Below are 13,337 nucleotides of genomic sequence, written 5' to 3' on the forward strand. Positions count from 1 at the left end.
GCTGCCCAGGGGGTTGTGGAGTCTCCTTCTCTGGAGACATTCAAAACCCGCCTGGACATGTTCCTGTGTGATCTCACCTGGGTGTTCCTGCTCCATGGGGGTACTGGACTAGATGGTCTTTTGAGGTCCCTTCCAATCCCAAACATACTGTGATACTGTGAATATATGTTAATATAGGACTGCATATTCTTTTTTTTTTTTTTTTCCTCTTTCAAAATTATAGTGTCTTCTATGAAGACTGGTCTTTCATGATGGATGAAGAACGTTCTAGTATGATCCCTACGATGGCAGCTGGTAAGACTTTCTCTTAAATGGTGCTGTTCTGGGAAAACAAGTTCATTTTGAGATGTTTCTGGTCGTGAGGAACTTCTCTGACACACTCTTTGCTAATGTGGAGAACATGTGGCAGACGCATGTTCAGGGTGAACAGTCAAGGTGTTGTGCCAGTTTATGCTATGAATTGGTGAACTGTTAAAACACTGGATCTGGTCTTCCTACAGTTGAAAAATCTTTCACATGAATTTTCTAACTGTTCATCAGTCCAGGCTAGATTTTTAAAAAATCCAGCCAATTTAGAGAAAACAAAGTGATTTATTCCTGAGTAGAAGAAAGCAGTGATAGGCTTTTATAGTAACACCCAAATTATAGGTAAATCCATGGGAGGAGAGTAAGAGTAAAGAATGATAGCACAGAATTTACTTTTCTGGAGTTTGACCACAGAAGTGATGTATTATTACCTTTTACACTCATTTTCCCAGGTGAATGAATGGTCACATGCTTCGTTCTACAAGATAGGGTTCACAGGAGCTTTTCTTAATAGAATATAGGAACCAACAAGTATTAAAGTTGCACTGAAATGGGTTTAAATAAAAGGTTAAAATAAACGAGCTCACAGTGCTTACTGCTCATTTAATGTGCAGCTGAGCAGCCTTCAAGATAAGTTCAGAACTGATTGCATCAGCTCGAATAGAATCTAAAACTGAAAGAATAAGAATTCATGCATGGAGAGTTGTGGGAAATTTTTTGGGAAAAATGTTTTATGCATCACAGCGTTGTTAATTCTTAGGTTCTATGTTTGTAACATTTGTATGATGTATATAGTGGCTTTTTGTTCTTTTTTTCCTCTTTTATCTGAAGGTCTGAACTCCATTCTTTTTGCAATCAACATAGATAATAAAGATTTAAATGGGCAGAGCAAATGCACACCCACCGTGTCTGATTTGTTAAAGGAATCGACACAAAACGTCACCTCATTATTGAAAGAGTCCACTCAGGGTGTCAGCAGCCTCCTTCGAGAGATAACGGCGTCGTCTGCTGTCTCCATTCTGATCAAACCTGATCCAGACACTGACCCTCTTCCTGTTCTCTCAAAGAATGTCAATGCTGGTGAGCATTTTTGCGATGGTAGTGTCGTTCAGAAAGACGGAAAATATTCAAGTGTGTTTAAGTAACTTTTAAATTAAATTTAATGCACTATTATGGAACAAAAACCTTAAAGCTAAGTGCACTACACATACAAACCAGTTGAGTGTGAAACAGGATTATGAGATTTTAGAAATACTAGTGTGAATACTGGATGATAAATGTGTATTTTAGCTTTCTGGTTTCACTGTGAGAGGGAAGCTAAACTGTCTTATTGGCAGAGTGCTTTGCTTGTGACCTAAATTTCAATTTCTTGATTTTTCATTTTTGGTAAGTTTTCTTTTGGCACTTTATCAGTCAGTATCTGCCATATATCTGTTGTTATATATCAGATAAAAATCTTAGCTTGTAATCTTCAGGCAGCGCCCGTGTTTGCAGTCTGAATTCCTAAATGAAGTGGGTTATTACCACAAAGGAAAATTGACTCATGCATTCTTTCTGCCTTTAAATGTGTTAGTGGTGCAACTAGTTTGTAGGATGTTAGTTACTAATAAAGAGCCAAAGTTTTAATCTCTTGTAATTTGAAATTGATCAAGCAAAATGGGATTTTCATTATACATTTTCAGTTCCCAAAATGGCAAAGGAATATCTTATCATCTTTATTTCCAGAAGTTGAGGTAAAGGAATGTTTTGCTCTGTAAAGGTGCAAAACTGCAGGAGATTCTAGGACTTATGTGTTTTTCAATGAAGAAACAAGGTTTGAGTTTTGGTTTTAACATGTGAATGCTGTCTGGTGGGAATAGAAGTTGAGATGAAATCTATTTTTTATTGTCATTTAAAATAGACTTTGTCTCAAAACACAGTTTTCAAAACAAACTTGCGGTGAAGCTTTTGTTGTTTAGCATTTTAAATGAGATCAAAATAATAGGTGATACTTGACTTGGGATAACTTTGTTAGTATAGAATAGGCTTGCAAGATGAAAGAACAGAATTGAGCACATACTGCACATGACTCAACAGCACAATGTATGTGTCCAGTACATGTGTATACAGGATGTGTCATGTGCGACTTAAATAAAGTGTCACTTAAAACATGGCGTTTGTTCAAATGCCATTCTATGTCGAGTGTTAGAGCGAGTCAGATGTCTTCATTAAAGTCTATGTTCTTGGCTGGAATTCTATTTGCATCCGGAATGAGTTTTACTGTCCTTTTACTCTTAGAAGTATGTTAATGTGTTTTGTGGGTATAGAGCAGCTGGACTTGAATGAAACAACAGCAGTTTAGGCCCGGTGTGAGTTGTCTTGGTGGGTAAATCTCTGATCTTTCTTAGAGTGCTTCAGCTTTGCGAGGTCATTTAGCCTCATGTGCACAGTGGAATCAGTGGGAATAGGTAATAACTTAAAAATAAGTGCTGTTACAGCATAGATGTGAAGTGATCAGAGAGGGTTTATTTCTAGACCAAGACCTAATTAGCTGAGGGAGTGAGCAAGCTAAATTGTTTCTTCTGAGAGCTGGCTACTCAATTTCCAGAATATAGACAAAATTCACTTTATTTGATTGCAAGCTGTGAATTTAGTTTGTGTTGTGAGTTGGTTAATTTTAGTTTTTTCTCCCCAGAAGCATTCAGTGTTTTTTCTGCTGTGTGTACATACTCTGCAGTATCCATTACCTGTATTCTGGAGGAGAAGCTGACGGGAAGGCGTTCTTTTACATTTCGTTTTATAAGTTTGTTGAATTTTTGTTTTCCAGTTCCAATTGAATACTGTTACAAATGCACCTCAAAAATATGTTCTCAAATCTGAATTATGTAAGGAATAGAAAGTAAAGATGGTAATTGAAGATTTATAAGCTCATGTATGGAAAGATAATGAAATACCTTGTAGATCTAAGTGTTTTCTTTTTCTTTACTAAACTCATGTAGTAGATGAGTTCTAAGAAAAAAACCAAGTGTATTACATTGTTTCTCTTTTGTAAACTATGTGAACCTTTATGTTGGTATTAGATTTGAAATATAAAAAAGATCGAAAAAAGAAGAAGAGAGTGACAAACATTATCTCATTTGATGAAGAGGAAGATGAGCAAAATTTGGGGGATGCCACAAAGCCGTTGACTACCGGTGAAAGTTCAGAGGAGAGTGTAGACAGAGCTTCGGGTTTTGTGTTGCCCTCATCCGAAAGCACCATTGGAAGAAATTGGAACGGGAATGAAAGTGACCATTCGTGGAGGAGCAATTCAGTGTTCATGAACGGAGAGTACGAATACCAGAAACTGGATGTGAAGAGCATCGATGATGAAGATGCAGATGAGGATGACCTGTATGGAAAAGTGTTAGGAAATAAAGACACAGAAGGTGAAACTGAATCTTCTGAAAAGTAAGTAGTGTTGCAGGCGCCAGTGGTAAATTTTCCGTGCTTCCCCCGTCCCACCCTCTCCTTCCTTCAGGAATACTGGCAAATGTATGGAACTAACTGAGCTATACATTTTATATTTTTTTCCTCTCTTTTTTTTTCCCCTTTTCCATTGTTTAAACCATTTGGGCAACTGTAGTGACGGGATTTTGCCTCTACGTTCCACTGAAACCTCACATTTTGAAATTTCAGGCTTGTTCTCCTTGAAGTTCTCAGTTGTTGAAATTCTTGCATGATATAGCCAGGCTAGAACACTCACCTGTTTGAAGTTTCCTTGTTCTTAGCATGACATTAACTCTATTTTGGCTTCACAGTAAAAGCCCATATTTTACACAGAGTAAGCCTGTTATCATCAGAGTAGATAGTTAAACAAGACAAGACACAACTGAGAGAAAAATAATTTTAGATACTAATATGCCCTCTTTATTTTTGACACAGAAATCCCTTTGGAGAAAAAGAGGCAAGCAGCGTTTGCCTTGTCTTCTTTGGAATGGTCTGATATTTAATGAATTTGTGTGTGTCTGAACCAAGAAGTGTCAGGCAGATTGAAAAGAAGGGTTGTGGTACCTCTGGAAGAAAGATAAGCATTGACTGTAGAAATAGGTTGTTTTATTTGTATTCTTTTTTTTTAATCTAGGCCTCATGAAATAGGCTCATGCGATTCTCAGATATGCAGTTGGACTCCGCTGCAGGTCCTGAATGATGACTCGGATGTTCTGTTTCCTGTCAGTGCTGTTGGCTCTTACTCCCAAACAGGTAGGCATTTCAATGTAGCAAATTCCAGCAAACTTCATAACAGAAGTTCTAACATGGGACAATTGTGAGAAATAATGGGATTGTAAGGACATAGGAGATGTTGCACAACTGGGATGGGCGGTTCAATTAAAGTTTATTCTGGATCTGAATCAGAGTTCTTGATTTGAGTAGATATTTAGTTGAGGATGATTTATTGATGTCAAAATAAACCAGAGTTTTTGTTGGGATTAAGCTGTGATCTTGTATGGTATTTTATTAATGTTTAGGATGGTTGAATAGAAAGTACCCTTATTCATTTTCTAGATATCACTAAGCTGGAGGGAGCTGCAAGTGTGTTTGAGAGTTTGAATTCAAATTAATCTTGACAGATTGGAGAAAGTATCAAATATTGGATGCAGTTCAATAGAAGCTGTTATCTATTTATATACAGGATGAGGAATGATTGGCTAAGGAATACTTCTGCAGTGGAGGATATGGGAATCATAGAATGGTTTGGGTTTGAAGGGATCTTCAAAGGTCATCTAGTCCAAACCCCTGCCATGACAGGGACATCTGCACCAGCTCAGGGTGCTCAGAGCCCCGTCCAGCCTGGCCTGGGATGTCTCCAGGGATGGTTCATCCACCACCTCTCTGGCCAACCTGGGCCAGGCTCTCACCACCTTCAGGGACAACAATTCCTTCCTCATGTCCGGCCTGAATCTCCCCTCTTTCAGTTTAAAACGATTGCCCCTTGTCCCATCACTGCAGGCCGTGGTCAAAAGTCTCTCCATCTTTCATATAAGCCCACTTTATACGTTGAAAGGCCGCAATGAGTTCCTGGAGCCTTCTTCAGGCTGAACACCCCAACTCTCTCAGTCTTTCTTCATAGCAGAGCTGTTCCAGCCTCTGAGCATTTCTATGGCTCTCTGGACCCGGTCTAACAGGGCTATGTCTCTCTTGTACTGTGGATCCCGGAGCCGGATGCAGTCTTCAGGGTGGGGTCTCATGAAAGCAAAATAGAGGGGAGAATCACCTCCCTCAGCCTACTTGCCGTGCTTTGGTTTATGCAGCCCAGGATAAGATTTGCCTTCTGGCCCACGAGCACCAGTTGCCAGCTCATGTCTTACTTTTAATCCGCCCATATCCTCACGTTGTTTTCTGGAGGAGACCCACTGTGGTGGGTCACCAGCTGACGGTGAATTTGCAGGGCTGTGCTTTGGCAGTAAAGCACAGTTTGCACAGACACGTGTAAAGGAAAGTGTCATCTGTAAGTATCTGCTCGGGTGGCTCTGGGCTGGCTCAGCCGCAGTGCGGTTTGTATTTTGGGGTGCTGCACTTCAAGAATGATGGGGACCGTTTGGAGAAGATCTTGAAGCAAGCAATGAAAATGGTTAAAGGTATGGAAAAGAACACCTAGTGCTTTCCTAGTATCTGTATTGGTACTGAAAACAAAAAACTTCCACCTGCCACCCCCACACCACCCCTCCAAGTTAATATTTTGCTAGCAGTTCATAAAACATCGCTTTTGTAAAACTTTGGGACTGTATTCTCATTTCAGTGACCGCTTAAAAACTTCTCAGTGGCATTCAAATAATGGTTTTGTTGTAAAATATTTTGTATTTTTTGCATATACCTTATATGTGCCAAGAGTATAAATGGACCATTAATTGAAGGCCTGTGAAAAGTGTAATAAAAATGTGAATTGTAAAATAATGCTGTACTGCCCTCTGCTGTATTTTAATATCTGTACTTTACCTCTTAAGAGATGCCAGTGGTTAAAAAAAGAAGTATTTTTTTTTCTTGTACTCCTACATTTTTCAGTTTATGAAGAAATGGGTTTAGAAGACATGATGTAGTTTGTGGCGTAGTGTTCTCTTCAGTGTTATCCAGCAGCTGTCAGAGGAGGACTCTGGGTGTGTGGGTGTTTGTGCACTGCAGCAGGCTGGAAGCTGTGACGCCAGTTCCCGTTTGGACGGGCGGTGGGACGGGAGTTGTGGCAGTTGCTGGGTGCAGCGCTGGGCTCGGCTTGAGCTCCGCGGTGCGGGGTGGGCAGGGGCAGCAGCTGCTGCGGGTCAGCCCGGGACCTGCCCGGCTCATTATTATTATGCCAACATTTTTGTTAAAACGTGCTTAATGAGCTCTTGTAAAATATATAGATTAACCCAATATTTTGGTTGTATGTCTTAATAGAGCTTGTTGCAGTGCTTCAGGGATGCGTCAGGGCGTACATCTCCATGTACCTAGTGATAAGAAAGCCCGAGTCAAAATTCAGTTGCTTGGAACAGGAATGGAGTATGCATTTTAGGAACTGAGCTTCAGTAAACTCTACAGCTTAGAAAAATGAGCTTTCTCCTCCATAGTCATTCTGAAATAACTGTAATTCCCATTAACATTTTTTCTAGAACTCCAGCTTTTTAAATTCTGTGCTATTTTAGTCCATGATTTTGGGATTGTTTTACGGTGACTTTGTAACCCTTGCATAATGCAATGCAGAAAACATCAATAAAATGTGATTTTTGTTTCTTTCCACCTGAACTAGCTTAATGACAGGCCCAGTGGCGAGTGTATTTTGATCCTGACAGTTATGGATCTGTGGACAGATGGATATTATCTTTGCTTTAAAAAAAATATATATACATATATCTATATCTATCTGCCTGATTCCTGATGCTCAGTACAAAGGCATGAGGAGCCAGAGAAAAGCCCCGGGGCTCTGTTGGGAGTGCGTGAAGGGCCAGGGTGTTTGCAAGGGTTCACGTACTGGGGACTAACCACAGATTCTTTGCCTGCAAGTCACAAACAGATTTGTAATGACTACCAGATGCCATGTGGTGGTTAAAATTCTGGGACTGGCAAAAGTAACTTCAGTAAGAAGTCTCTTCCTAGCTTTGCACCATTGTTATCAGTGGCAAATGTACATCCAAAGACTAATTTAGGAATTGTGCAACATTATTTTTTATTTTTTTCTAAACTGGTGGCTGTATTCATAAGTGACTCTACAATCCTGCTGCCATTTGGGGTGAATGTGCAGAAGCCGACCTTGGTGAAAGAATTTAAAGTGTTTAAACACTTTAGTAAAGATGAGTGTTTCTACTTAAAGATGTAATTCTCTTCCTTCTGATGTTGTTTTTATTTTGTAAGTACTGCTAACTGAAGAAAGGTAATGCTTGTGTGTTCTACTTTAGATAACTTACAGAATGGAGAGGGGCATGAAAATGTTCACACGGTAGAACTGGTTCCAAGAAGATCTGATCTTCCTTACAGGTACATGTTAAATATGTTTTCTTAGGAGAAAAAAGTCTTCACCGTATGGCTGCCAACTTATTGCTGTTATGTAATAGATCACTGCTCCGTACTGGAAAACAAACTATTCATCACAGTACTTTTGCACATGTTTGGAAAGACAAATGTGAAAGTCTATGTTTCCCTTTTTACATCGTTTCGTATGTTGAACTTTTTCCTAATTTTCTTGAAGAAGTCGTGTATTCATGTGGAATGACAGGCAGACTTAGCCTCCTGGTTTTGAAAATAGGCTTTATGTGGGTTTTAATGTTCTTGTTTACTGCATTCCCCATGGCCTGTTGATTTGGATCTTTTTGTCTGTATTCTCAAATCAGGCTCACAACAAATATATTAAAGGATAATTAAACATAAGCTGATTGAATGTGAGTGAATATGGTGACAATTTTAGTTTCTAGCATGCTTTTTTCTTAAGTTTTGAATTCAGGATTTTGTTTGCGTTATTGATGGTATTGTACTTTGATGACTAGAGTGGACGTCAGCCCTCCGGCTCCAGTGAATACTTTAAGCAACGTGTTGCCTTCAGCTACTGTGCCAGAATCCATGACAGTTAGTAAGTACTTCCTTGATGTATCTAGATTGATGGCATTAACTCTGAAAGTTCTATAACTCTTCATTTCTGTTTTTATTTCAGTAAGATCTGTTTAGAGGGGCATACAGCACTTCATTTTTGACATGTTGGCCACATTAGCAATGACTGCTCTAAAACGATTTTTGACTTGGCAGATCCCAGGTTCTGGTTGGTTGCAGCTGGAATGGTATTAGCTTCTCTTTGTCCTCCGTATACTAAATGTGGCTTGAGTAGTTAAATGAACAATAGTGATTTAATTTGATTAAAATCTTTAAATCTCTGCAAGCCCTGAAAACACTGGAAATGGTTGATTCTAATGCAATCTTACTTGTTTTGCCTTCTTTCATTAATGCCTAGTTGGAAAAAATCAAAACACCAACAACCAAACAAACTTGGAACTCTTTCTGTGTATGCTCAGTCTGTGTTTTGATATGGAAATCTGCTCCAAGCACAAATATTTGCTTTCATAAGCAAAAATTTTAGTTAAGGTGGAGTATAGTTGTATTTTCAGCAGTGTTAAGAGTTGAGCTGGACAGGAAAAAACAGCCTTTGCTGTAGAAGGAGATCAGTAGAAGTACAGGCAGTTTGTTTACCCCATCTTTAATATTTTTTCTTCACATAAACTTGTAGAATAGAGACTTAGTTGTTAAGCTGACTAGCTCTCTAAACATGTAAGCCAGTATGGCTTTTTTTCCTCACCGTACAGACAGTTTTTGGATATAGATTCTTCCTAAAGCTCTGGGGTGTGTGTTTGTTTCTTTTTATAAATTCAAATATGCACAAATTATAAATCATGACATTTGGGAAGTTAGAAGCAAAGAAGCCAAGATTATTTTCTGAAATTGATTTATGAAATCATCAAAATGAATGAACCCTAAAGATACTGTAATCTCATGTTCTGATGTCACGTTCAAATGATATCTGTGTCACCGTATGCTGAAGGAAGCAGACCACACATTTGTACCGGGTGCTGTTCCAGGCTGTGACATGGGCCTGCTGGAAAACTCTTTCTCAGAATCATAAAATCATAGAATCGTTTCAGTTGGAAGAGACCCTCAGGATCACCGAGTCCAGCCATAACCCAGCTCTGGCACTGACCCGTGTCCCTGAGAACCTCGTCCAAACGCCTTGTAAACCCCTCCAGGGATGGCGACTCCACCACTCTTCCAATGCTCAAAAACCCTTTCTGGGAAGAATTTTTTCCTAATATCCAACCTCAGCCTCCCCTGGACAACTTGAGGCCGTTTCCTCTTGTCCTGTCACTTTTTACTTGGGAGAAGAGACCAACCCCCTCCCTGTTCCAGCCTGCTTTCAGGCAGTTCAGAGATCAGAAGGTCTCCCCTCAGCTCCTGTTCTCCAGCTGAACCCCCCAGGTCCCTCAGCCGCTCCTTTATTGTAGCAGGAAACTAGTTTGAGACTTAAAAGTGAAGGTGTAGGTGGAGTTACTGTTGCAGTTACTGTGGTACTTTGCTCACTGGGTATTCTCCGCTCATGTTACTACTACAGTATCTTTTCATTCTTACATTTTTTATTCTATTTTTCAGTGATAGGATTTTAATGGCAAACTGTGATTTTAGCGCACCCTATTGATTTTATTGTTTTGTAGAGGTATTAGGTACCAGCAGGGGCCGCAATTGGTCTCCATCAGTTGCTCTGTTAGTCCCTATGTGTAGTTAAGACAGCTATAAAATAGAAAGGAAATCTTGAGATTTTTCAGTTCCTGGTGCTCAATTTGTAAATGAAATGAACCATAGGATCAAGAGAAGCATATATGCTGTCATTGGTTTCCTCTTTCAGAGAAGGTTTTAGTTGAAGGAAGGGGGGAACTATGTCAAAACAAATCTCTAAAGCCAGTAGAACACTTAGTAAATAATCTAATTATCATTGTAAGTAAAATTCAGCTGACTATAATGTAAGTTAATACCTTTGTAGGAAAATGCTTCTTTCCAGTTTGTTGTTGTTGGCCATAGATTCTCCATACAGGAAGAATTCCGGGCTATGACAAAGCCAGAAACTAAACCTCTTTTTCTGTATTGCAATTAGCAGAAGAATTATTAAATGGTGAGGCTTACAGCTTGGTTGCATAGCAACTAATTCTAACACATCGGGCAAGAAAAATGGAATGCAATAGTGCAGTGAGAAAAGCTGCAAGGTCTCCAGTGACTGGGGTTTTGTGCTTCTTACTTCAAAACACAAAGCCTGAAATGATTGGTTTTTTAATCTATTCTCTTCTTGCTTCCTTTCCAGTTTACTAGTATAATACCAACCTTTTCTTGGTTCTTTTGATAGGCAGACTGGAAAATTATAAGAAGCTGTGATTCAGAATTTCTCCCATTTTGAATAATTTTCCTGAATTCATGTCCCATGCTTTGGTAAGGCTTAGGTTAACTTAGCAGCAGATGCACCTCCAAAAATACCAATACCACTCAAGAGAAATCCTAGTCCATGGAGTCAGAGTTTCACTGTGTATATTAGACATCATTTGAAATTTTGCACTATTTTACAGATTATTATGTCTTATAACCAATTTTATAAAGAATTAAGTTTGTCAGAAGTTTTATACTTATGCGCCTATTCTGACATGTCCAGTTTAAAAAAAATGGTATTTATTTTGTCATATTTGAATGGCAGACAACTTTATGCCCGCTCCAGTTATTGTTAACGGGAGATAATCTCTCCAGCCTTGTTTTACACCAGAAAGCTTGTCCTGCACAGCTCTCCTCATTCTGGTTTGGCAGTGGGAAAAAAGGACGTTCCAAACCTTTCCCTTTAGAAGGACGCTACTTGTGTCCTTCTTTACAAGGATGCTATTTACGTCCTTCTTACAGTGGACCTTTTAGTAAGGTACTTTTTTAGTAAATAATTGGGAACTTAGTTTTTCCACTATAATTTTCCTCAGTTTTTAAAGCTGGCTTGACCACAGAGGTAAGCGAAGGTTATAGCACTGTACATTACTCCAGACTTTTTCATATATTCTGGAGAAACCCCCCAGTTTTTATGAGGACTGAAGAACTTGACTGAATAATCAAACCTGTATATATTTGTATCCTGTCTATGTGAATAAATAAGGTGGGTATTTTTGTACTTTCTCCTCTAAATGCCTCTGATAGGGGGTTCCGTGGCTTCCCTGGCAGCTCAGCTGTGGAAAGAGCCTGCGTACGTTTTATCGCTGACAAAAAAAGCTGCAGTTCATCTTCCAGATCTCTTTTTTGGACGTTCTGTACACTAGAAGGCCAACACTACATTGCCTCATTTATTTCCTGCTAAAAATTGCCCTATTAATAGTGATATGATAGGATAATATTTACAAGAAGTATTTGCTTTTTAGTAATTAGGCACTACAGATTAATTTCCACAATAAAAGATTTTTTTTTTGGTGTTTTAAAAAGTGAGGTTTAATATGAAAATTCATTCCTTGAGTTTTATGTTATCTTATTTATTGAGAAACAAACCAATAATTCCAAGCCAGGTGTTTCCACATGGAAATCCTTTTTTTAGGAAGTTGTTGGAAAAATATCTCTTAAGATTACATAATTTGAAAGACTTCACTAATTATCTTATTATATCTTTATGAAACGCTGATTATCACTTGAATTTTAGCTATGTTGGTGTTGAAGGCTGATCATTAGTAACAGTAGTGTGTCTCTTTCAGTTCATGTTACTTTACAGAATGCAAACGACACATCAAGCACAAAGCAGTTCAGAGGTAGCACATAAACTCTGATATTAGAGTGTTTTCTGAAGTGGGTATATTGGGCCATCTACCCACTGTTTTATAGAAAAGAAAAGGGAAAGGAAAAGAAAAGGGAAAGGAAAAGAAAAGGGAAAGGAAAAGGGAAAGGAAAGGAAAAGGGAAAGGAAAAGAAAAGGGAAAGGAAAGGAAAAGGGAAAGGAAAGGGAAAGGAAAGGAAAAGAAAAGAGAAAGGAAAGGAAAAGGGAAAGGAAAAGAAAAGGGAAAGGAAAAGAAAAGGGAAAGGAAAAGAAAAGGGAAAGGAAAGGGAAAGGAAAGGAAAAGAAAAGGGAAAGGAAAAGAAAAGGGAAAGGAAAGGAAAAGGGAAAGGAAAGGAAAAGGGAAAGGAAAGGAAAAGGGAAAGGAAAAGAAAAGGGAAAGGAAAAGAAAAGGGAAAGGAAAAGAAAAGGAAAGGAAAAGGGAAAGGAAAGGGAAAGGAAAAGGGAAAGGAAAGGAAAAGGGAAAGGAAAGGAAAAGGGAAAGGAAAGGAAAAGGGAAAGGAAAGGAAAAGGGAAAGGAAAGGGAAAGGGAAAGGAAAGGGAAAGGGAAAGGAAAGGAAAAGGGAAAGGAAAGGAAAAGGGAAAGGAAAGGAAAAGGGAAAGGAAAAGGAAAAAGTGGAGGAAAAAATAAAAAAGGAAAAACGACAAGAAGAGGGGAGAAAGACTGAGGTTGTGAAATCCAGAAGTCAGAAAATGCCCAATTTATGGTTGCTGCTACAACCCTGATTATTTTTAATCATTTCTTCCCCCTTCCAACGCGCCCGTGAGTGAGGCAGCAGTCTGCTGGAAGAGCGCGGTGAAGCCAGCGTGCCGCAGGGCCTGACGCTGCGTTTACTGTGTGTGTCTTCGCTGACTGTTCTGATGTGCTGCTCCAATTTTTCGAGAAGCATAAGCGAGAGCAAGAAATTACATTTTTTGAAAGTTGTGGATGTTACGCCTGAATTAAATAGGATGGCGTCCTAGTTCCATTCAGTTACGTGAATCAAAAGATTAAATTGGCTTCTGATACTTTTCGTGGTAACTTATTGTTTAATTCCACTAGTGAACGTTTGACTCCTTTATATTTACTGCACATGCAGAGGTTAAAGAAGTGTTGGTGATGAACAATAGAGGTTTTGTGTTTGTTTTGAGGAACTGAGAGCTAATGTGACTCTATAATGCTGAGGAGTTGCAGCAGAGCTGTGAGCGGTGTGGTGATGGAGCAGCCCGCGGAGCCTGCGTGCTCAGCCCT

The 13,337-nt window shown here is 39.1% G+C and overlaps 1 protein-coding gene across 6 annotated transcripts in view; it reads left to right on the plus strand.

The window, feature by feature from the left end:
- The window catches only part of SNX29 (sorting nexin 29), a 123,909-nt gene that overhangs the window by 16,265 nt on the left and 94,307 nt on the right, over positions 1–13,337 (plus strand). For all 6 annotated transcript variants that reach the window (XM_080354148.1, XM_080354144.1, XM_080354146.1 and 3 more), the window contains exons 6-11: positions 224–294; positions 1,138–1,386; positions 3,366–3,735; positions 4,409–4,527; positions 7,692–7,770; positions 8,277–8,359. In XM_080354148.1, coding sequence (XP_080210274.1) covers positions 224–294; positions 1,138–1,386; positions 3,366–3,735; positions 4,409–4,527; positions 7,692–7,770; positions 8,277–8,359 — 971 coding nt within the window. The remainder of the gene's footprint in view (positions 1–223; positions 295–1,137; positions 1,387–3,365; positions 3,736–4,408; positions 4,528–7,691; positions 7,771–8,276; positions 8,360–13,337) is intronic.

This window comes from Nesoenas mayeri (genome assembly GCF_963082525.1).
Source record: "Nesoenas mayeri genome assembly, chromosome: 15".
In the NCBI taxonomy this organism is placed as follows: Eukaryota; Metazoa; Chordata; class Aves; order Columbiformes; family Columbidae; genus Nesoenas; species Nesoenas mayeri.